Source organism: Gekko japonicus, unplaced genomic scaffold (assembly GCF_001447785.1).
Source record: "Gekko japonicus isolate JY-2015 unplaced genomic scaffold, Gekko_japonicus_V1.1 scaffold232, whole genome shotgun sequence".
Lineage (NCBI taxonomy): Eukaryota > Metazoa > Chordata > Lepidosauria > Squamata > Gekkonidae > Gekko > Gekko japonicus.
In genome coordinates, this window is record NW_015162481.1 from 1,364,975 (window position 1) to 1,390,737 (window position 25,763).

At 45.2% G+C, this 25,763-nt stretch overlaps 1 protein-coding gene across 1 annotated transcript in view; it reads left to right on the plus strand.

Moving 5' to 3' along the window:
* Window positions 1-25,763, plus strand: part of NIPAL2 (NIPA like domain containing 2) — a 132,921-nt gene that overhangs the window by 95,623 nt on the left and 11,535 nt on the right. The window contains exons 5-8 of the mRNA XM_015405854.1: window positions 2,992-3,051; window positions 7,064-7,185; window positions 14,169-14,265; window positions 22,712-22,847. Of these exons, the coding sequence (XP_015261340.1) occupies window positions 2,992-3,051; window positions 7,064-7,185; window positions 14,169-14,265; window positions 22,712-22,847 (415 nt within the window). The remainder of the gene's footprint in view (window positions 1-2,991; window positions 3,052-7,063; window positions 7,186-14,168; window positions 14,266-22,711; window positions 22,848-25,763) is intronic.

The following is a 25,763-nucleotide window of genomic DNA, read 5'->3' on the forward strand; positions in this document are numbered from 1 at the left end:
ATTTTCACCACTTCTACATATTCATTAAAACCTTTAATAGATAAGTAGTATAGATAATAGATAAGTAGATAAGTAGTATAGATAAGTAGTATATCACGGTGTAAAAGAAAGTCTATTGTATATCTCATATAGAGAACCCATTTGTATTCGAGATATTACATTTGGAACAAATTTTAATTCCACTTCTATTTCATTACTATACAATTGTATATGATAGCCTTCTGCTAGCATAATACACACTCCATCTGTCCTCAAATTTCATAATAGACCTGTTTCTCAAATAGGTTGTTAATTTTGCCCTTACTGCATATTCACAACAAACCGGACCACAGTATTTGTGACTAAGTAAAACACTAAATCACTGTGTATAATTGTACAATTTTTTCTGTTTTTATATTATGCTAAATATGAATTATTAATGTATTTTAGAATGATTCATTAACACAAATACAACTTAAGCATTAACCATGAAGCTCAACAGTACATTCAGAATGATGTCACTTCTGTAGAAATGTTTACAGCCAATAATAAGGTCTTATCTTAGGCACAAGGTCCTAATCTAATATACTTATTACAAAAACAACTAAGACAAACAACAGTGTTCTAGTAATCATTCCGTTTGCGTATTCTTCATCAGGTTCGTCTGTTGTTGTTGATTCAACACAATCTTGAAGTACTGAAGGCAATGTTTCAAGATTCTTAGTACTAGTTCATATACTATATTGGTACCAGGCTATTGCATTTAAGTTCTGGTGACTGGGAATCGCCAGTATTAAACTATGATGTGACTAGGTCTACCATACATTTCAAATGGCTGAACTTCCGAGTTGTTGTTGTTGTTCTTCTTCTTCTTCTTCTGGAGCTCTTCTTTGCAGTTACATTTAAACTATTTATAGGGGGAGAAAAATTGTATTTCCTTGGGAGGAAGCTGCCTGCTGATGAAGCAACTGTACAGGCTGCTGTTTGTCTCTGTTTAATCCCTTGACAGCATTTGAAACAGACACTGATTTTAATAAATGTTTTGTAATTCAAGGAACCATCTGTGTGCTTTCTGGTATACATGTCATTTCCCCCCATTGGCTGCTTCTTTGGGTCATTGGCAGAATGATTTTTTTTAAAAAAATTAAGAACAACCGAAGCGCTGGCAATTTCTTGAATTAAGGCCCTTCTTGCTAGGAATCATTAATATAAAAAATTCACATCCAGGATGGACTTAGTGACAGAACCTGCATTGCTGTTGCCACACAGATGCTGCCAAAAGTGACTATCCCACAGCTGTAATATGTAGTACTTTTGACGTGAAGGTGCATTTTTGAGAGGATTTCAGAACCATGGATTGATTGGGGTGTAGAAACTAAATTAATGAGGTGTTGGTGCAAATGAATGTTCATACTCAGTATGAAAGGAACAGGAATGACTCACCACAATAAGACCATTTTCAGTAGTATCCTTGCGGTGGCCATAATGCTAGTCCTTATGGTTTTTAAAGGCAGAAGACTTCTGATAGTGCAGTATCCTGATGCCCATGTTCTTTTCAGCTGAGAGTAGGAAGTTGAGGGGGGGAACCCAGTGTGGAATCAGCACACATCACTCCTGTGGAACACTACTGGGAAACGTATGAACATACAAAGCCACCATATGCAAGGTCAAGTCATTGGTCCATCTGTCTCTGGACTGTGTACTGTAAGCCATTGGTTATCCAGGGTCTCTGCAAGAGTTTTTTTCCCTCAGTACCTACTACTCAAAGGCCAAAACCAGATGAGATACTGAGAGATCTGTATATAGACCTATTGTTGTTGTTGTTCAGTCACACAGTCGAGTCCGACTCTTCATGACCCCATGGACCATATCACGTCAGACCCTCCTGTCTTCCACCATCCCCTGGAGTTTGCTGAATTTCATGTTCATTGCATCGATAACACTGTCTAACCATCTCATCCTTTGCCGTCCCCGTCTTCTTTGACCTTCAATCTTTCCCAGCATCAGGGTCTTCTCCAGTGAGTGCTCCCTTCTCATTTGGTGGCCAAAGTATTTGAGCTTCAGCTTCAGTATCTGGCCTTCGAAGGAATAGTCAGGGTTGATTTCTTTTAGGATTGACTGATTTGATCTCCTTGCAGTCCAAGGGACTCTCAAGAGTTTTCTCCAGCACCATAATTCAAAAGCATCTATTCTTCGGCGCTCAGCCTTCCTTACGGTATAACTCTCGCAGCCATACATTATAGACCTATAGGCACTTTAAAAATAGCCAGTGTACAAGGTCTTGCTTGCAGTGTGTAATCATGGTAGAACTAAATCCAAAGATTTTCTTTTCTAACGCGAGGAGTTGCAAGAATGAGAACGGCTACAGAACCTATCTAGCATATGCTGGTGGATTATAGTTATTGCTATTCCACTCTGGAACCAATCCTGTATCTCGCTTGGACTCACTTGCTAAATACAGCCTTCCAGTTGATATCCAGTGTCCCATGATCAATGATGCCCTCATTTTTTAAAGACTATGAGTGAAAGTAAATGAAGAGCTTAATTCCAGTGCAGGTTATACCAGAATGTAGCAACTGATATCAGTGTTGTTTTAAAGAGATTTTATTGCATGCATCTTTGTACCTAATTTAGTGCTGCTTTTCGGGTTACTTTGCTCTGATCAAAACTGAATGTTTTCTGTAGTTATGAGTTGAGGGTGTTATATAGTCACTGGATCAAAAGGTATGATGTTGTATTTGGATTTGATCAAGACAGGAGAGATGTTAGGTGAGCAAATGGTGAACCAAACGTTTGATGAAAATTATGCGTTTGTATTCAAAGTTGCTGATCTTACATTAGACTAATGTGATGAATCTTTTAGGCTTGTGGAAGTATCCATGGAACTTAGGTAGGTGAACCCAACACACAGTTGTCTGGATAGTTTGTCCACGTCCTAAATTGACCTCATTTTAAATATATATATATATATTATAGGTTGCATTATTAAATAAAGATTATTTTCCCCCTCAGGTAGTGCACTTATATCTGTCTTGTTTCAAAAAGAGAACACGAGGGCTGAAGGTGTATTAGGTAAGTAAAATGATCCCATCATGTCTAGAATTGTTTTCATAATGAGAAGATTGTATTTTCAAACTCTTCATCCTCACCAAGCTTCAACATAACTGTACGGTGAACACTTAATGGCTATAGGAAGGAACATTATGGTTTTAAAATGATCAAATTCTATTTATGTTTATCTTTTTGCTGCCAGTTTTAAACCAGAAAATAATATTTGTATGACAATAGTAGAAATCTCATCAAAACATGGCATCAGCTAATTGCTTGTGTTGCTCTGATTTGGAAGATTGTCCACAACTCCCGCCCCCCTTTTTAAAAGGAACCATTTGTTCCTTTTGTACTAATTCAAGCCTTTTCCAAAGGCATTTCAGCAATGTTTTGGCAAACATGATCTTTATTGTACAAAACACTAGACTTCCTGGCTGCCTCAGAGATATTTCTACAAATCAAGACATCCTCTATTTATTAGGAATGAGACTAATTCCAGCAAAATTTGGGGTTGCTTTACATAAGACAATAAGGCATTGCTGGTTTTTGGTATTTAAGACTTCTCTGTGTAATAATTCATATGCGTAAATGTTGTTGACACATTTAAGATGACGGTGGTTTTCGAATTTTGTTACGATGCTCATTCCCGCAGCAGCTGGCTGTGCTTTCTAATGCTCAGCTGGACTTGTAAAAAGCAGTGCTGGCGAGAGTGTCTTTCCACCAGCCCCTGCAGTCAGCAGAAAAGCCCACCAACTGCACTGGCAGCTCAGCCCACTCTGTTCCCATCGTTCACCAAGGCTGTTTCCACACAGGAAAGCCCCCCTCCCTCCCCTGGGGCCAGGATTTGAGAGCATCCAGATGACATTGTGCCCAGGGTGGGCACAACTTATCTGGCTGCTACGTTTCCCCCCCCCTTCTTTGAGCGAGATTAAAATAAGATGGCTTTTGAGTGGATGTGATGGAGAAAAGGTGGGTGAGGAGGGCCGCAGGAGCAGGGAGTGCAGCAGGGATGGGTGTGTGTGCCCGTTCCCTCTCTGCTCGCTGTTGCTCCTGTGGTGGGGGCATATTTTTTATGCCCTAGTGTGCAGGGGTCATTTTGTAGAAAAAGAGCTAGGGGAACTCATTAGCATAACTCATTAGCATATGCCACACCCCCTGACATCAGGGACCCGGCGGTGGACCTGCAAGGCCAGCAGGAGTGCAAGGAAGCCCCGCCAAGGCCCTCCCTGGCCCCAGGCAGGCAGGGGTGGGGAAAGGCGGGGAGGAAGCAACTTACCCTCCCTCTTCTCCTGCCTCCTCCTGGCTGAATGAGGGCTGGAAGCGGGGTGGCCGGAAGCAGGGGGCGGGGCTTCATCATGTGCCCCGCCCCCCTGCACCTCACTCGGGGGAACTGTGTTCCCCCGCGTTCCCCCCCGAAATGACCTCTGCTTGTGTGGAAACATGTGGAAACTCCGTCCTCTTGCTTATGTGCACTGAGGGTAGTGGATCTCATTAAATATTACTCTTTTTTAAAAAATGCACAGGCATGCCCTGGGGCATGTGTGGGCATGCCCTCCTGAATTTAAAAAAAAAGAGCCAAAAAATGCATCTGAAGCCTACCAAGTGTATCTGGGAAGGGAGAAGATTGAGACAGATGTGTTGCTCCTGATAAGGTACACATGAATCTGCCTTATACTTTATCAGACCCTTGGTCCATCAAGGCCAGTATAGTCTACTCAGACTGGCAGTGGCTCTCCAAGATCTCAGGCAGAGGTCTTTCACACCTACCACCTGGTCCTTTTACCTGGAGATGCTGGCAAGAGACAGCCAGCCACTCCTTTTCAGTGCATGTACACTTTACAGTCTCAAAGTATACTTTGCACACTTCATTATCGATGAAAAAATTCTCCTTCTAGGAAACATGCCCTGTTTGAAGTGTCCCCTCAGTCAGGGCAACATGGGAAGAAGGACATCTGGGCTATTCCTGTAAATAAGCAAAGGGATGACGGTGCCTATGGGAGTAATGGCTGTCATTGCACAGCTGTGGGGAAAGACAGTCGGTACTGCTCCAGCAGCCCCGTAACATTGAGTCTGTTGATCCTAGTGATACATGGAGAATTCATCCCTCGGCTGATCGTGTTCCCCCTTCAGCCTTGTATGCTGCACATTGTTTTAACTAGAGCTCTGTGCTGATTTATATTATTTCTCTGAGCTTGTCTTTGCCGTGAAGGTTTTTAACAGTCTTGCTGCATTCCATTGGAGTTAGCTGTACAATGGCAGATCCTGGTGATTGTTGGGAGCTCTTGTGTTAGCACATAAATACAGAATGCTGCCATCCCCCCCTCCCAAATAGGGTGTGAGCTGTAATGTCCCACCGATGTTTTGTGCAGTATTTCGTACCCCAGAATCTCACGTTCCATATAAATGATTGGCTGTAGGAGTGGGGAACCTTTAAATAGAAAAGATACGTGAAACCACATTGCCAAGTTTAAATTGGCATGTCAGCAGCAGCAAAGAAAGTAAGACACACTCGTTTGGAGAAGCATGTATTGCCTCTTCACACATTCAAGCGCACTGTGTCACAAATGCACATTGTCCGCTTTAGAGCTTTGACTCTTGAATGCTCCTGCCCTGAAAAATCTTGTTGGTCTCTAAGGGGCAACTGGGATGGATCTAATTGTCCTCTTTTGCATCAGCACTTGTCCCTACCCCTGTATACAACACAGCAACAGAAGCCACTACTGAGATTTGTAGGCTGGGGAGGGGAGCAGGAATCTCCCTGGTTTCCTAGACTGCATTCCCTATCTGTTGAACAGCAGCCTGTGCCTAGCATAGCACCTCTTTGGGCTGGAGACTCTAGGCACGTGCCTTGCTTGTAGGGTTGCCAACCTCCACATGGGGCCTGGAGATCTCCCAGTATTACAACTGATCACCAGACAACAGAAATCAGCAGAAAACTGAACCGCCTGCAGTGGCATTTAGCTATGGGCGGCACTTTCCAGGGACACGCTTTCCCTTCCACAGTTTTCTTTCCACGCTCCCTCTCCCTACTGTTAATGACTCACCAAGCAAAACTGTGTGGCTCTGGGTGGAATTTAAAAGTCAGCAGGACAAAAAAAATGTTGCCTAACCACACAATTTTATTATGATTTATTGGCTTGCCAAAAGCCACCTTGCGAGTTTGTGGCCAGTGTTTTAGTTCCTGCCCAGTGTTTTAGTTGTTGTTTTTGTCTTTTTGTAGGTGCATTTTAGCTCTGATTTTAATTGTTTTAATGATGTGTTTCTGTTGGTTTTAATGGTTTTTAAGTTGTGGTTTTATTTTGTGCGTTTTTAATTTGTTAGCTGCCTTTGTGGCCCTTATGAGGTCAGAAAGGCATGGTATAAATTTTGTAAAATAAATACAATAATTGCTGCCGCAAGTGCAGAGGCATGAACATTGGCCACAGAGCTTCCGCACAGATGTCCTGTGTGAACTCCCACCTGTGTAATAACCAGGAATAATCCTCTCCTATAGGAAATTAAGGAGCTGCGATGGCTCAAGTGGTTAAGACGCTGAACTGCAGGCTGTGGAAGGTCGGTAGTTCAGCAGTTCAAGACCTGGGTGACGCAAGACGGAGTGAACTCCTGTCTCTGGTTCCAGCTCCTGCCAACCTAGCAGTTCAAAAGCAAGAAATTGCAAGTAGATAAATAGGTACCACTTCGGTGGGAAGGTAACAGCGTTCCGTGCGCCTTGGTGTTTAGTCATGCCGGCCACATGACCACGGAAACGTCTTCGGACAGCGCTGGCTCTTCAGCTTTGAAACGGAGATGAGCACCGCAACCCTAGAGTCGGACTCGACTGGCTTTCGAGCAAGGGAAACCTTTACCTATAGGAAATTAACCTGAAGGGGTGGAGTGACTGTGGAAGAATGATAGAAAGCTGTCTCTTGCCGGTGACATTTTTGCATAAAAACTGGTTGTATAAATTCATCCGCCGTATGCTAGAGAGAGCTTGGTACCATGTTCTAAACATATGGCTTAAAGAGTAACATGTTTGTCTCCATGTGTTTATTTCAAGGTGGAACTCTGATAATCGCAGGAACATTTTTGTTGGTGACATTTGCTCCTCACGTTGCCCAGGAACCCACAGCAAGAAGCATACAGAGTTATTTAGTTAGCTGGCAGGTCCTGATTTATGTGGTGAGTCCAGTCTTCATAATCTGCTATCTGTAATTCAGATGCTCTTGATCTGCATCACGAGGCACAGAGTCAACGTTGCTTTCTGTGGGACAGATTGCTCTCCCAGTCGAGGATGTTGCAATTCTCACTTCAGCTGCTATTCTTTCCACATTCCTTGTGTCAAACAGAGTGAAATCAAAGATGCCTCTCCAAGCCGAATATAGAAAGGAGCAGGAGAAAGCCAGGCTGGATTTGCTGAGATGGGACATGATGCAGGCTAGCATAAGAAGAACAGCATTTGTGTAGTGCCATCCTGTCTGCTGGGTTATTTTGCATTAATATGTTTTCAAATTCTTCAAGTGACCAGAGGCTTGGCTTTATGTAAAATATAGCATATCTGTTCCACTCCATTCTGAATTTTCAGTATGAGAGTTGTATGAGAAGTAGCTAAACGCAATTCTCTGAGTCCATTGAAGTCGATTGGTGTAGAAGAGTGTAACTCTGTTGAGGACCGAGCTCTTAGCTGTGGGAATCCAATACAGCACAGGGGTCGTTTCGTAGAAAAAGAGCTAGGGGAACTCATTAGCATAACTCATTAGCATATGCCACACCCCCTGACATCACTGGAAGTGTGTCGTGAGGCCACGCCCCCTCACCAGAAGTGTGTCATAAGGCCACACCCACCACTCAGTTAGTCTTAGTCTTAAAGGTTAGTTTTAAAGGTGCTATTTGTTAGTCTTAAAGGTGCTATTTGAACTCTTGGACTATTTTGCAGCAACAGACTAACACAGCTACCTCGGGGAAGCTCCTGGATGGGGCTGGGAGTCCTTGCGGAGGCCACATGGAGTGGCCTCGGCCAGGCAGAGGGGGAGGACGCCAACTTACCCTCCTGCTTCTTCCTCCTTCTGCAACAGAATGAGGCTGGAAGAAGGGGGCGGCCGGAAGAAGGGGCGGGGCTTCGTCATGTGCCCCGCCCCCCTGCACCTCACCCGGGGGAACTGCGATCCCCCGCGATCCCCCCCGAAATGACCTCTCTGCAGCTCCAAGCTTGAATGGGTGGTTAGGAAAGCAAGAAAGACTTTTAGGCCAAACATAAACAGAAGTCCTGTGGCCTCCTTGAGATTGCACATTATTATTTTAGCAAAAGCTTTTGTGGACCAGGACCTGGTTTGTGATAGCCTGTTAGTGAGTCCTCTCTCAGCAAATATGTATTTATAGGATTATGAGGGGGGGAAACAGCTAGATCGAGGGGTGGTGAAATGTCAGAAATACAAGTTGAGATGTAGTTATGTAGAATTCACATGTAATCAACTTTACTAAATTAGTTAACACCTACAGTGGCTGATTTGTTTATTCAGATATTTCTACCACACTTTTCTCCCCAGTGGGGATCCAAAGGAGACCACCACATCCGTTTCCCATGTTATCCTCACAACAACAGTTATCCTGTGAGGGAGGTCAGGCTGAATTGGTCACTGCCGGAAGAACACTGCGTGAACCTCCATGGCAGAGTGGGGAATTTAAGCCTGAGCCTCCAAGATCCTGGACTCCCACTCTAACCACTGCCCCAAGCTGAGTCGGGATTAGGGAGGACTGATTTTTCATGTCCTGCAATTTAGCCTGAAAAAGTGTTTTTGTGTACTGACCAAGAGATAGTTGTTGGCAGCAGGGTGAAATGCTAGGTTAAATCCAGGGGTCTTGTTGTAGAAAAAGAGCTGCCGGAGCTCATTAGCATAACTCATTAGCATAACTTATTTGCATATGCCACGCCCCCTGACATCACCGGAAGTGACAGAAGGCCACACCCCCTGACATCACCGGAAGTGTGTCAGAAGGCCCGGCTACTTACCCTCCTGCTTCATCCTCATTCCCAAACGGAATGAGGATCGAAGCAGAGGGCGGGGTAAAGAAGGGGGCGGGGCTTCACCACGTGACCGCCCCGCCCCCTAGAGGTTCTCTTCTGGAGCTCCGTACCTGAGAGCTCCCCCCCGACTAGAGCCCTGGTTAAATCCATTTATTTTCTTTTTTTTCTTTTTGGTGAGTATCTGTGTGTGTGTGTGCGTGCATGCCTGGAAGTCATGGTTGACTTCTGGTGACCCCTAGTGGGGCTTGGATGTTCAGAGAGGTGGCTTGCTATTGCCTGCCTCTGCCTCCCGGCCCTGGTATTTCTTGGAGGTCTCCCATCCTTGTACTTGCCAGGGTCAGTGCTCCTTAGATTCCAAGATCTGATGAGATCAGGCTTGCCTGGGCTATTCAGGTCAGGGCTAGGTTAAACCCATTTCTGTACTTGTGAGTATATGCTAGATGCCATGGAAAGCAGATTAATAATGGTGGTTCAGTTGTTTAAAGTTCAGGGAACTTTGACATTTCCAGTAACACCGGAATAGCGGTGCAATCCCAAAAACACTTTCCTGGGAGTAAGTCCCATAGAATAGACCTGAGTAGGATCCTGATTAGACCCGCTTAGTGTCGTTTTGCGCATTAGGCGTCAGGCAGTGCAATCCTATGCAGCTATTGCAGTCTATAACCATTGACTGTCTGGCGGTGCAATCCCTTGACTTCCATGGTTTTAGACTGGAGAAACTCTGCATGGGAATTGCGCTGTGAGAATGAGCTGGGGGACCAAAGACTCTCTTGTCCATCCTTCTTTCCTCCTGAGTGCAATGTGCCCTTTGCTTCCTAGAACTGACAGTGGTCTTGTGAGTGATATGTCTGAACTGATGCTAACCATGACTAACTTCAAACTAGATATGCACCTTTAATGCACATAGAGAATTGTACCATGGTTAGCTCTAAAAAGGGAAAGGAGGGGGATCAGTTCTTGGGATGGGGGGGAGTCTGCAGCACATTTCCTGACCGCAGTGAAGAGATTATGAACGTGATGTCAGCCAAAATCTCTACTGGGCAGCTACGTTTTAAGCCAGCTCTTCACCCTGCCAACACAGCCAATGATATTTCATTCCCAGTGAATTAAAAGGTCTTGAAATCATAGGCTTGTTAGAGGGGGGAAAGACCTTTCCTCACCTTCTAAGCTTTAGGCTGTAATCCAGGAAAGCACTTAAACACTTGCTTGGACATTTTCCCCCCTGAACGTTTACTGGTGACCTAATTTTTCTGTGAGAAATGAAAAAAGGTGTGAAGTGGAACTTTGACCTCCTTCTTCTTTGAGCAAATGGGCTGGATCCAAACGTGCCCTTCCTGTTCTTCGGGGAGTCTTCCAATCATGGCAAAACTCCTGTTTACAGAAGAACTTTCAGTTTCCAAAGAAGGACTTCTGTTGAAGGAACACTGTGTCCATCTGCTTAGGGAAGGAGCACCTCAGGGACAGGAAGCCCATCAGGGACAGTTTGAAATCTGGGACTCTTGGTTCAGAATTCTGAAGTCAGGATAACAAGGACTAACTGCTTGTTTATATTGATTAGCCTGTGTCACTGGTTGATTTAAATCAATTTAGTTGTATTGTTTGAATAATAGTAGCCCAGCCTAGCCTGATCTCATCAAAGCTCGGAAGCCTAAGCAAAGTTGGCCACAGTTGGTACTTGGATGGGAGACCACCAAGGAAGGCTAGGGTTGCCATGCAGAGGAAAGCAATGGTAAACCATCTCTGCTTATCTCTTGCCTTGAAAACCCCATGAGAGGTCGCCAGAAGTCAGTTGCGACTTGTCGGTACACAGTTATTTTATTATTATTGTTTGACCACAAGATAAATACCCAGAATGCAATGCCAGGTGCCCATGGCTCAGCATAGAACAAATCACAGAGAGAGTAGCAGTTGTTTTTTGCCAGTTCCTCTCCCTGCCTCTGCAGCTCGCTGTGTTCCCCAAAAGGCCTTAACTCTTTGAACCCAGTTTTCAGGGGACATGGGGGGATGCACATGTCAAGAATTAGTGACCTTCTCTTTGCAGGTAGAAGTGACTTTTGCTTATGCAGAGAGGGTTCTTTTTTATCTACGCCTTTGCATTTCTATTCTCCCGCCTAGGGAGATGCACATAATCCACCATTCTCCTAAGCAAGATTAAGAAACTAAGAGCAAGCTTTTTTTCTGAGAGAGAGAACATGTTCATGCATCTGTGACTGTGGGTTATTACACCATGATTAGCTTAGAAAATTGATTCTTACAAGAAATAACAATGAGATTTATGTCTGTTAAAGATCTGCATAAATCACCCTTTCTTTTAAAAAAAGCAACAAGCTGCAAACTCCCCCTTTCCTTCCAGAATCTATTATCTTGATGCCTAGAAAAACACCTGTGAATTGTTTTGCAAGAGTTAATTATCTTTCTGTTGCCTCTGGAAGCCAAAGTGTGAAGTCTATTTGAAAAATTATTCAGGGGGGGAAATGGATTGCTTGCTAATATATTTTTCATTCTACAAATGGGGTAATTTGGTGGGGGCTTGCATGAATGTGGCACAGAATTGATGCAGAGGAGAGCGCTTGCTTGGTCCATATTTCTTCGTATTAAGAGTTGTTGGCGCAAACTCTGAAAGTTTCGTCATTGCCACAGTTGTGACTTTCTGAAATGAGTGAGCCTGGAGAATGAGCAGTGAGAAAATAAGGCAGGAAGGAAGAAACCGTCTTTATGGGGGAGGGATTACTGTAGCCCTTGGGGTGACCTTGTACTTGACACTGTAATACCGTTATTAATACCTGTGTTAAGAAATGTAATGTGTAAAGCAACCCTGAAGGCTGAACCACACATAACACACATAATCGCTAGGAATCCGAAAGCAGATCCCAAATGTGAATTTTAGCTGCCAGAAGGACCCATGGGAGGGAGTTCAATTAAGACGGCAACTCTGGAGAAAGGGCGGAGGGGGGGGGCTGAGAATTCCCCTTGTGCCATTTCCCCAATTGGAAAGGGTACCCTCATACTGCTTTGAGCTCTGGGAGAGGGAAAAGTCAGGCACAATATGGATGTCTATATTTTTCTCTCCTGGCTCTTGAAGTAGCTGGGAAGGGAAGGCAGAGTGAAAATTCCCCTTCCGCTGGCTGTAACCCTGATGCCTGTCAGTGTGGTTTGGCCCATGATTCAGAAGCAGAGACCTCCTCTGAGGCTGTACATTTGATGGAATCCCAGACTGGCAAGAGGCCCATAGCCACAACAGCGCCGCCATTCTCTCTTCTGCATGGAGGATCCAAGAAGGTCAGAGACTGCTTAGGGCGAGAATAAGGGGAAGGGGGAAACTGGGAGAGAAAAAACAGAGACCCTGGAAAAGGGTCTCACCCCAGCCCCTTTGAGAGAGGGAGAAGCATAGGGGTGCCAACCTCCAGGAGGGGCCTGGATATCTCCGGCTGTTTCAATTGATCTCCAGGCAATAGACATCAGTTCCCCTGGAGAAAATGGATGCTTCGAAGGGTGGACTCTGTGAAATTGTTAACTGCTGAAGTTATTCCCCTTTCCAGACCCTGCCCTCCCAGGGTCCACCCCCTAAATCTCGAGGTATTTCCCCATCCAGAACTGGCAAACACTGATACCTCCCCCTTCCTATGCAAGGCTTGAGCATGCGGGGCAGGTTTCACCTACCTCCCTGGCCTCGCCCTGCCCAGGTGGAGGGGGAGGCCATGAGGCCACCAAGAAGAGTTCCAGTGGCCATAAGGGCCAGTTTGCCCTTGATTCTGGGTTCATACGTTCCCCTTCCAGACTAAAGACTTTTCCCCAAATCCTACAGATTGAACACACACAGTGAGTCTAAACTGGGTCTCAGCTGATGTTTTAAAATGAAGTCCGGAACAAGAAAAACAGGTTCCCCATGGTTAAATATCTTTTTTTTTTTAAAGGCTTGTCATGCCGCACCCCAGTCTCTAAGCTAGGGTTGCCAGACCACAGGTCCCAGCGGGGGTTGCTCCGCTTTTGGGGGTTGCAGTCTGCTGCTGGTCAGCTGGCTGGTGGGGGGAAATCCCACCCCCAATAGGGACGTGACATCATTGCATTAGTGACATTGCATACAACATTTTGGTTTTTGGCTAAACTCAATGGTTTTGAAGAAGAAAAAAGCATAGAGTTTTTGCTCCCAAACCAGAACGTCACACGCGATGTCACCAATGTGATGACATCACCCAACAATGTCCCGCCCACCCCCAGAACGCCCCCAAATCCCCCCGCCACAATGGCGAGGGAACCTGGCAACACTACTCTAAGCACTTTGTGTCCGCATGGCGGCAACCTGTAGCCTGTATGGAATGTGGCTTGGGGTGCAAATTCTGTGCCTGCCGGAGCATTGCTTGTAGCTATGAAGCAGCGAGCCTGGATTGTGTGCTGCGTTAAGGCCTCCCCATCTGTAAAACGTCTTGCAAAGCAGCCTCTCCTGCCCTGTCATTAAGCTCTGCTGGTATATTTTTCTTTTATGTAGCCTTCTGACAGGTAGTTGGCTAGGCAGTGATTGAAAAGCAGTGCACAGTTACAAATGCTTTGCAGGTGTTTTGAACAAGAAGTGTAAGTTTCGCCCAGGTTTTATTGATTACGGAGGTGGACAGAGAAGAACAAGTGAAGGCAATTTGGTGCAAAGAGAAAGGGAGATGAGCTGTATTTCAGGGCTGAAAGGAGGCATTTGTCTGCTGTGATCTTCAAGTCACTTACACTGGAGTAGTCCCATTGCAGTTGGATGATTGCAGTCAATCCACATTTACTGTTATTAACTATAGCACTATGTACTGTGTTGATTCTTTAGTTTTAAAAACTATAGTCTTATTAAAGTTGAATGCTTTTTTGCTTGACGGTTATGACTGCAAAAAAGATCAGATATTTTATTTTAAATCTTAAAGGCTTACGGGAAAAAACCCACCTCAAATTAGACTTTCCAAAAGGGAGTAAAAGCAGACTGATATTATAACTGTTCTTAGTCCTAGGAAAGGTTTATAGGATGAATAAGTTTTTGACAAATGACATACGATGTGGCTACTCTAATCACCACTGTAACTGTTCAAAAGATGAATGTGTGACATCTTGTTAGAGATTTCACCTTCAGCAACATTTGCTTTTTATCTGTTTTGCTCTCTCTTTTTAGATCTTGGGAGTAATAACATTCTGCATTCTTCTGTATTTCTATAAAAGAAGGGATGTGAAGCACGTTGTGGTTTTGTTAACTATGGCAGCACTGCTAGGTAAGACTTATTTATTTATTTATTCAATTTATACCCCACTCTCCCCGTGAGCGGGCTCAGGGCGGCTTACAACAGTGGCCCAATTGCCAGTAAAACCAATAAAACAGTATACATCATATCAGACTTGTGTCATCTCCAGCTGGGGTTGCCAAGTCCATCTTCCACCCCCAGCGGGGGACTTTGGGGGCGTTCCTGGAGGGGGCGGGGCATCCCCGACGTGATGACGTCACGTTGGGGATATCCGCCCCCCCCCGCCCGTGCGCCAGATCTCCAGAAACGGCAGTTCCCTGCACTTAAAGGAGCCGGCGTTTCCCTTTTAAATGCAGGAGCCGGCGTTTCCCCTTTAAGAGCAGCCGCATTTCCCTTTTAAGAGCACGAAGCTGGCATTTCCCTGCAAGCTTGCGGAGATTGAGCTTGGGAGGAAACACGGGTTCCATACACTTAAAGGGAGAGAGATGGGTGGCTGTGGGTGTTGGGGGTGGGGCTTCCCCCACCGGCCATCTGGACGGCAGCGGGTAGAACCCCCCCCAAAATGGGGGACCCCTGGCAAACTGGGGGGTTTGGCAACCCTATCTCCAGCCCTGTTTTGTCCTGACCACTTGTCCACCACCGGTCTTTGGTCTCCTTCATCCACTATATTTTGTGGGGCTTCCTGGAATAGAAAAAAGTTCATCTTTGCTGAAGGTAATCCTTCTCTGTTGGAGGAAGACTTGGTGCTAGGGAGTCACAGGATCCAGCCTGTGGTTTCCACAATCTATAGCACATGCATACTAAGATTCCACTGCTACCTTATCTGACTCCATGTCTTTGGTACACAGGTGAGTTTTGTTTTGAGCCAGGTTTGGCAACAGGTTTTGCATCTGCAGGAGTAATTCTGCAGGCATCCCAGTAGATCTGTCATGCAGCTCACTCATAACTGGTCCTGTAACTAACAATAGATTCCGAAATAGTTCTTGTCCATGGGATGGAAGGCCCAGTCAAATTAAACTCCAAGACATCTCTGTTGGAGTCATCCTGTTATTGCAGAACATTTTCTTTGAACTGGTGTTCTGTTGTTATTTTTTTAATCATTCCCTGCTGAGACGGGAGAGGGAGAGAAAACTGAATGAAAGTATTCATATAGAATTTTCCTCATTGTTCAGAATTTGTCACATACATCATGTATGAGGAGCACTTTGCAGACTTCAGAGCACTATACAAAGTGTTATATATCGGGTTGGATCCAGACTAAATTTTCCATTAGCAGAATGGAACTTCCCTGCCACTCCCCTTCCATTGCAGTGCGTTTATCTCCATGAAATGCTGCTCCTGGGGGAGAGGGGACCCCCCCCCCGAGGAATGATATGAGTGGGTTCTGCAGCAGGAAGGAGGGATGGGTGGGAATGGCCAATTTACTCTGGATCCAAACTATGATTTTACAGTTACTCTATAAGGTAGTCCAGTATCTGTTTTTCCCCATACTAGAAATGGAAGACTGGGGCTGCAAGAAAGTGCGTAGGACTCAGTGGACTTCAAGTTCATGCTTTTAATCCTTTCAGTAACCAAATAATGGTGATTGAAGAGTTGGCAGTGAAACACAACCAGGGCTCTAATGGAAGGAGCTGCCTTGTGACTATGACCTATGCAAAGAGTCTTTAGAGGCATTGGATGGTGATCCAAACACGTCCTTGCCAGAGAGTGACCCAGCATGCACCCAGCAAGGTTAAAAAAACCCTACAGCTCTATCGAAAACAGAGCATTGCTCTAATGATACATAAAATTAAATCTTACCTACCCAATCCAATCTCTGTATAAGGACATGCTTTGAGAAATAAACATCTGTTGAAAATGAGGAAAGATAAAAAAATGTAATTAACTTTAGGTCATCTGAGTCCAGTGGAAAGGGGTGACGCAATAGGAAATGATGGCGCAGAGGTATTTGCAGTCCCAAATACTTTGCTGATCTCAACCAAGTTCCTTGATACTGGCTTTTGATCCATGTACAGGCATGTCATGGGGATGTGAGATAATGCAGGGTAACTCACTGTTTAACTCGTCGTTTGCTAACCATTTTAGAGCCTCTCCAAACAGTGGGGTGGACCCAGCCATCCTCCAAGGAGCCTTCTTCCAGACTAAGGAGTCTTTCTCCAACTTAAGTGGTTTTTCCCACCAGTGGAGTGGTAGGATAGGAGTAGGATCGACCCAAGTAACTTAGAGGAGAATTAGAAGTGCAATGCATATCTGATCTCACTCCATCCACATGGCAGGAGGTCCATTGCAAGGGTTGTCATGAGCTGGGAATTCACACAGGTGCCTGTTGGGCATCCATTTGTTTGTGGTAGCAATGGTGTGGGAAACGGACATGCAGATGCAACTTCCTTCCACTCTAGCATGAGGCTCCCTGTGGTCTCCAATCCACAGAATTGATGGGATTCACAGCTGCTTAGTACCAGCGATGCTGCAACATCTGGTGCTCCCAGACTGTTCTCTGAGCCCCATGCAGATACAACTTTACACTTGGATGCAACTTGACGCTTGGATAGGGTTTGGGGAGCCTATTGGTGAGTGGGTTTATTTGGGCTGACACCTTAAGAAATTCTTCATTGTTTGATCCTAGAAGGAATGGATTACAGAGACTATTTGAAATTCTGCGTTGCTCGGCAAGGTTTTTGGATCAGGACTAGCTGGATTCACACACAAGCTAAGAAATCTGTAGCTTAGGGCCTCAGATCATGAGCCGTCTCTAAATATTTAAAAAAAAACACCTACATTTTGCTAATACACAATTTTGGTAAAGCTATGGGGCCTCTTAAACTTGACATAGCTTCGGGCGTCGGCTTGGATGAAATAAATAAAACAATGGGTTGGATGCAGCCAGCTATCCACCCCACCCCCCATTTTCAAGCAACACCCTTCTTAATTTTATTTATTTATTTAGGCATTTTTACCCCGCCCTCCCCACAAGCGGGCTCGGGGTGGCTTACTACAGCTCCCATCCCACAGGGCTTCATTCTCATGCAAGTCCCATAATCTTCAACATAGCCTCTTTCCTTTACCACTACCGGCAAAGCTAATTGAATTCAGCCTAATAACTCCTGCATAAAAGGCCATGCTGGTCTAAGCACAATGCAGAAGCTTAAACTGGATTGGTGATTCGATGGCCAAACAAGATAAAGAAGAAGAGTTGGCTTTTATACCGCACTTTTCTCTACCTTATGGAGTCTCAAAGCGGCTTATAATTGCCTTCCCTTCCTCTCCCCACAACAGGCATCTTGTGAGGTAGGTGGGGCTGAACTGTGACTGGCCCAAGGTCACCCAGCAGGCTTCACATAGAGGAAGAGTGGGGAATCAATCTCAGTTGTTCAGATTAGAGGCCACTGCTCTTAACCACTACACCATGCTGGCTCTCTACCAATTCTGTTTTCATCTCTGTGCTGTCATTGACATGTGCACTTGCCCCCCTGGAACTCAAGCCAAAGCACATTCTAAATATGCAGCTTTGTTCATTTGTTGGAACATGTTTCTATTGTGTGCACTGTAAAAAGTCCTCAGGCCAGGAGAATAAAAATTATGGCTCGATCTCTGGGGATCTGTCTCCTGTGCAAGACCTACTGAAGTGAATGGAATACAGATGGAGCGCAATGAATGGGACATAAGAACACAGATGTTAATTGCATAACATTGTGCTCTGTGCTGGAAAGAGGGAGATCATGCTTGGTGGATGGTGCTAAAGAATTGTAATAGGCGACAGTGTTTTTAAAAGGGTGATATTATGCAGCATCACACAAGACCCAGTGGATTGTATTTCGTGCAACATTCTAGCGTGTATTAGAACTTGTCTCCATTTTCAGTATTTTGTCAGTATCTCATGGGGTTTGCCTTATGATGGTATCCAACATTCTGAGGCAGCAGATTTTGGAAATGTTTCCAAAAAAAAAAAAAAGCTTGAAAAAGTCTGAATCTATTGTGGTGAATAAACCACTCTTATTGAATTTAAATGGGGCAAGAATGAGACACTTTCACAAAGAAGTCATGTTTGCCACAGGCATTCTGGTGTTTTCCAAAGCAAACATTAAGTGCAAACAACAGATGTGTGTCCTTAAACACCCATGAACATATGTTTAGGGATCCGATTGAGTTGTAGCCCCTTGCATATCTATAATGGTGTTTCAGGATAGATGCCTGTCATTTCCGCTTTGGGTTTGCAGTGGGAACCATGATGGACAGTTGGTTGACATGCGTGGGAGGGGCTGCGGCTCTGATAGAGAATCTGCTTTGAATGTTAGAAGGTCCAGGATCAATTCCTGTCATCTCCAGTTGAAAGGATTGGGAAGGACCTCTGCCTGAGACCCTGGAGAGCCACTGCCAGTCATTGTAGATGATACTGACCTTGATAGACCAAAGGTATTACTCAAATTAAGTCAGCTTCTTATGTTCACGAGACAGGTGTGTAAAGTGCACATCTTCTAGATGGCCTGCTTTGCACAGGAGACCTTTGTTTGTTTCCAGAGGTCACACAACTGGTTGATAGCAACAGGATAGGATTTGCAATAATGGGTTTAAATTAAGGGTGGGAAAGCAATGTTCCCTCTAAGCTGAGTTAGTGTGAGCTAGCTCACAATTTTTTAGCCTCCGGGTCACACATTTTTGCCTTAGTTCAGGAAGGATGGTTCCAGGGCAAACTAATTTATACGGTAGCCAAATCGCTCACTCACAACTTTAATGCCAGTAGCTCACAAAGTAGATTTTTTGCTCACAAGACTCCACAGCTTAGAGGGAGCATTGGTGGGAAGGTACCAGCTGGATATTACAAAGAACTTTTTTACAGTAAGAGCTTGTGTCACACCTTATTGCAAAAGAACTCTGTAATAGCTACGGAAGAATTGTTCTCTCTCCACTGTTACCCACTTGTAGAAATTGCCAGAAATGGCAAATGGGATGAGGCTGGAGGTGGGGTAGGGGTAGGGGCGTTCTATATCTGTCACACTACTTTTAATAAGCAGAAAGGTCTGTATTTCATAGGCGATTTATTTTCCCTGGAAAGAGAGCAGAGAAGTGTGAGTATAAATCTGCAAACGTTTTTAGCAGTGTGGCTCTGGAAACTGACTCATTGAGGAGCACCTTGCTGCATGCCTAATCTGGAATTTACAGTGGGGTAGATTGGAGTGGGGTGCGTGCGTGGGGTGGGGGGGGACAAAGTTGGATCTCGGCGCTTCCCGCTGTTGCAAATGAGGTCACTTTTCAGCTGCTTCAAGACTAGCTAAACGAGGTCTGTTATCAGAGTTAGCAAAACCCATTGCTTCCCTATTCGGTGCTGCGTTAACCAGAAGAACCGTTTCTGTATTAAATATTTAAAGAGACTCTTAGGGGCTTCCTATGCCTGGTCGTTAAATTTATATAGAAGCTGGGTGGAAATGGTCCCGCCGTCTCTGATAATACTGTCAGCTTTAATATCTTCACCTTCCAGCAATATAGCTAGCAGCAGGAAGGACGGAAATGGCAAGTTTTATTGGAAAACTTTATTTTACACTGTTTGACTCTGTTTCTACAAAGCCACACTGCCAACATTTAGCTCAACAAGGAGATCCCCCCCCCCCCCCGGTATCGATGCTCATGTTGGACAGAGTTGTTGAAGAACTGTGCCTAACACTGGAAATTGCCCTACTGATAAAAAGGGCCACTGTTAACGTACAGAATATATAAAATTGCAGAATTATACTTTGGGAAGGTGTTCCAGTCCAACTCTTCGTTCGTGCCCCAGCAGATCTGCCCCTGTGATGCATAGTGCAGAACGCCATGGGCCGGCTGTTATCAGGAGCCAGGTGGAGCATGCCTGTTACTCCCCATTCTCCAGTCACTCCACTGGCTGCCTGTCAGTTACCAGGCTCAGCTTAAGGTATTGGCTATCACCTACAAAGCCCTTCATGGCCTTGAACCCTCACATCTGCAAGACCGCCTCTCCCTCTCTGCTCCGCCATGAAAACCTCCTTCTTTGGAGGTTTTCAAACAGAGACTAGATGGCCATCTGACAGCAATGCGGATTCTGTGAACTTAGGCAGATCATGAGAGGGAGGACAGGAAGGGTTGCCTCGGTGCTTAGTTCTCGTGACCCTTTCTGATACGCCCAGGGAAATGCTGATTGCCACTTTGGGGTCAGGAAGCAATTTTCCTCCAGGCCAGTTTGGCCGGGGATCCTGGAGGTTTTTTCTCATCATCTGGGCGTGGGTCACTGTGGCTGTGGAGGAGGAGGTATTTGTGAATGTCCTGCATTGTGCAGGGGGTTGGACTAGATGACCCTGGAGGTCCCTTCCAACTCTATGATTCTATGGTTTTCTATGACAGCTTCGCTGATCTGAGAAGGTGCCCACCTGCAAATGGGCAAAACCAACAACTGCCCGTACAGGTGCCTTGCCTGTAGTGGCCCCCACTCTGTGGAATGGTCTGCCTGAGGCAGGCCCGTAGCTACCACGGGGCCCGGCCCCCTAGTGGTTTTTATGGGCCTCCCTCCCTGAGCCTAGGCTCCCCCTCCCTCCTGAGCAAGAGTCCAGTAGCACCTTAAAGACTAAGAAGATTTGTGCCAGGGGATGATCTAACTGCTGTGTATAGTTTGCTATAAGTTGGATCCTGTTATGTAATTTCACATCATTTAATATGTCATGTTAATACTTATTATGATTTGCTTCCGTAATGTTTTTTAGATTTCTGGTTGGTTCTACAACCCAAATCCTATTCCATTGTTTTATTGAATGTCCCATCCTGTTGATTGTATTGACTCGCTCTGTGTAATCCGCCTTGAGTCCCAGAGAGAAAGGTGAACAACATAGTTTTAAGAACTACAGTGTTATTTCATGGTACATAAGATCCCCTAGATTAGATTGTCAGTCCAAGCATCCAGAAAGTTACCCTGGGTCAAGACTGCTCCTAGGAAAAAGGCTGAATTTAGATTGTGTGAGAGAATTGAGGCACTTGGACCTCTTTTGTCCCATTGAGGATAATGGGATGGGGGAAGCAGCTGGACAACAACTTTCTTCTTGCCAAACAAGATCATAAAAGAAATAGCAGTATGATCCCTGAAGACAAGAAGCTAAGAAGTTGGTGGATAAATAAATATTGGCCCCGTTCACACAGAGCATTTGCCACGCTAAAGAGACGGATGATAGGTGGATTTTCCGGGCGCGATCACACCGCAACATCTGGGAAGTGTAGTGCTCCCGTGGCTAACCCGTGGCTTCCCTCCAAAGATGTGGATTCTGGACGACGTGGGGCAAGGGCGAGCATCTGATCGCGTCCCGTCCTAGTCCCGTCGCAAACCGGTTACTTTTTTTTTCAGTCTGCACAGGATGCGCACAAACAATCATGTGCATGCTCACCTTCTGGTGGAAAAAAATATTCCCGATTGCCACGGAAGCGGCGCCTAGCGATTGCTGGTGTGATCACGCCCCGCCGCTTCTTTGCCGCGCTGCAGGAGAGCCGTGTGATCGGCACCCTCCGCCCTAACCACAGGACCTTGACGGGACGTGTGATCGGGCGGCCGCGCATTATTTTGCTCAGGGGCAAACAGCCACGCTTACCCCCCGCATTTTCCGGCCCGTGTGACCGGGACCGTTGATGCAGGCAAGAAAAAGTTATGGGTTGGATCCAGCCAGTTTTTCAGCTGCTGAACAAGGAGTCCCCTTTGACCACAAAAAAAGGTCCCCTGGGGATCATGAGATCCATGGGCAAAGTCATGTGCGACAGGGGTTGTGGTAAGGAGAGAAACTGAGTAAAGTGGAAAGGGTGGCTGGATCCAACCCTACAGTTTGAATCCTGGCTATAAATTTCTCCAGTAGAAAAAGGTAGGTAATGTTTGCTGATATCCTTTTCCAATGTAGACCTCCTCCTCTGCTTCCTACGCAGTTCCTGGGGGTCTGCTGACCCCAGGGGTGTGCATTGGGGGGAGGCACAGCAATGCTGCAACAGGAGCCGGGATTGCTGTTCCACTCCTACAAAATAGTCTGACACCATCAATGATAATCTTAAATCTATCTCATTTGTTCTCCACCTTCATTCATTTATTTATTTATTTAGCCTCTGTACTGGTTGTGCCGCCTTAAGCCCAGGGTTTCTGTGGCATTTGTTAAACTTCCCTGAGGGCTGCTCTTTACTGTGAGTCATATTCATGGGAGAGAATGTTGGGAGAGCTACTGAGTCTGCAACAGGACCCGGGATTGCTGTTCTACTCCTACAAAATAGTCTGACACCACCAATGATAATCTTAAATCTATGTCATTTGTTCTCCACCTTCATTTATTTATTTATTTAGCCTCTGTACTGGTTGTGCCGCCTTAAGCCCAGGGCTTCTGTGGCATTTGTTAAACTTCCCTGAGGGCTGCTCTTTACTGTGAGTCATATTCATGGGAGAGAATGTTGGGAGAGCTACTGAGTGAATATGCATAAGTGACTTTGTTTTTTTAATATCTTCTTCCAGCGTCTCCAACCATCATTTCTGCAAAGGCTGTGGCGACCTTGGTTATACTTTCTGTTAAGGGAAACATGCAGCTCACCTACCCCATTTTCTATCTCATGTTCATCATAATGGTTCTGTCTTGTGTTTTCCAAGTCAAGTAAGTATTCGCGTTCTGCTGTGTTTCCTCACTATATTATTTCCTTCCGTTATTTATTTATGTGTATTACTTATTATGCATTTATTGACTCTGCTGATTACTCCCCCTCCCCACCCCTTTCTGTTAATGTTTGATGTCCTACTGAAAACCCAGCCAACTCCTGGTGGGCCCTTGCCAAACTCAGTACTGATTATTTCAGGCACAGATGCATTATGATGACTTCACTTCTTCTTTTGATTTATGGCTGGTATGCTTTACTTTGCTATTAACTATCCATGCAGGTTTTCCTGAATGCATTTTTACATTGGCTGTAGATTCCAGGCCAACTGAACCTTAGCACTTTCCTGCAGGGCTTCCCCCCACCCCTTTCACATCACTTTTAGACCCAGTGCCAGTCACTAATAAATCTAACACGCAGGTCCGCTTTCACCAATTTTCCACCCTCCCCCTGCACTGCTTGGCTTTGACTTGAAAAGTTGTACCGTGATTGCTTTCCTTGCCTTTTCCCCTGTTTGCTTTATCATCATAAGATACCTGACCATTGGTGGTGAAGTCTAAAACAAAAAAAAACACCACATAATACCTTTTATTGGGACCAGCCAAAATGACACAAATAGGGTTTCCAACCTCCAGGTGCCACCTGGAGATCTCCCGCTGTTTCAATTGGTCTCCAGCTGACCAAGATCAGTTTTCCTGGAGAAAATGGCTGCTTTGGTGGGTGGACTCTATGGCATTACCCCCTGCTGAGGTCCCTCCCCTTCCTAAATTCATTCCTCCTGAGGATCCGGTCCTAAAATCTGCAGGTATTTCCCAACCCAGAGCTGGCAACCCTAAACATAAAACAGCATGCCAGCTTGTGAGTTCTCCAAAATTCTTCATCAGGCTTAATGTTAAGAACAAAGGGGTGATGGTGGAGAAAAAACACCTTTAAGGCAATGGGGTTGAATCCAACCTGCTTTTCTGCTGGTGCAAAAAAAAGACTCTACGGGGATCATGGGACCAGTTTGGACAAAACCCACACAGGTGGGGATGAGAATAAGAAGGGGAATTGGCTGAGACAGAGTGGAAAGGCTGGTTGGATCCAACTCATTGTTTTTGTGATTGAATTTTGCTTTGGACCCATGTGGTTACTTGCAGTCTCTTTCTCTATTGAGAATGATTGCTGTTGAAATGTTTTCCCTGTGGGGCAAGTAGCATCCTTGGAGGAAGTGATTGAAGTTCGAGAAATGGGCATGGGAGGAAGTCAACTCCTTCTTCTGCAGCAGTCTAAATCAGAGAAACCAAAGGCTTCTCTTTACTCTTAAGAAAGACCCATACACAGGTGTCCCAGAGTATCATCCCTTGCAGTGCTGAGATCCCATTTTGCAGGTGGGGAGGCTGTTGTTGAAGGGAACAGTGGCTTACCTAAGATACCTGCTGAGTATGGAGCTGAATTTTGCAGTGTGCGCTCTCAGCCACTAGGCTATCCCATCTCTCAAAGAATGCAGGTTACAGTCGTCAAACAGAACTCCAACCTTGTTTTAGTTAATGGCTGATTTGGGCAGCTTGGGGGGGAGGGCATCTTCATGCATGGGAGCGTTTGATTTCTTCAGACTATCATTGTAAGGAATGACCAAAAGTAATGAGGTGTTTCCAGTGACTTAAAAATCCTGACTATTCCATGAATATGCAGGATTTTTTTTATTTTATTTTTAAAGCTCCATGGAGACTGTTCAACAGTTGCTAAAATAACAATGCAGTCACTCCTAATGTCAAAAACAGATCGGAGGTTGGAGCATTAATGAGGCCATTTTCAGTATGACTCTGTTGAAAGGATGCACACCATTTTCTGTAGTCTCAGTCAGGCCCCAATCCAGTTGTACTCCAAATATCACTGACAAAATAGAAGGGCTGAGTAATACAGAAAACATTCCTAAGCAGGTCTACTCAGAAGCAAATCACATGTTTTTCAGTGGGGCTTTCTCCCTGGAAAGTGTCCTTTGGGATTGCAGCCACAATATTTTCAAAGATGGACTTTTGCAGTTGTGCAGACAAATATTGAGATAGCAGGTGAAAAAGTTTATTCCATTTAAACTTTTAACATTTTGATTTAATTATTAGGAAAAAGTAATTATAAAACACGCTCTGGGGAAATGCTGGTTCCCTTTTAGTTTATTTGTTTAAAAATTACTCTTTAATCAACATGTAAAATTGCAAAACTCAGAAGTCTCAATGACAGGAAAAGTTTTGCTGCAGATTCTCAAAGGTAAAAGTCTAATAAAGTGCAGAAAATCACGATTGCATTCACCTTCTATTTATTTATGTAGAACATTTTATTTAGCTCCATTATGGGCCTTTCTCCCCAATGGGGATCCAAAGTGGCTTACACAGTTCTCTTCTCCATTTTATACTCACAACAACCCTGTGAGGTAGGTTAGGCTGAGAGAGAGAATGGCTAGCTGAGGATCCCCCAGGAAGCTTCTATGGCAGGTTTGAACTTGGGTCTCCCAGATCCTTGAACAACCCTCTACCCACTACGCCACACTGACTGTCTTATCAGGGACTCAGTGGATAATAAAATGTACAGTTGTGCATCGCTGGTGAAAGGTTCTGGTGGGGATGGATCTTTCTCACCTTCCCCTAGCAGCCCTCTGTCACCATCAAAAAGATGATATCAGGGTTTGGAGTAGTCATATGAAAAACAACAACAAATAGGGTTGCCAAATGAAATTCGTCCGGGAGCGGGGGGCTCCCGGACGGCGTCCTCTTCGTGTGCGCGCCCCGCGTGCGTCACCCGGAAGTGATGTCACACGCTGGGGGCTGGGCGACGCCATTTGAGGGGAAAACAAAGAGTTTTCCCCTCAAATGGCGTCGCCCCGCCCCCAGCGTGTGACGTCACTTCCGGGTGACACACGTGCGGGGGTGGGGTTTCTGCGG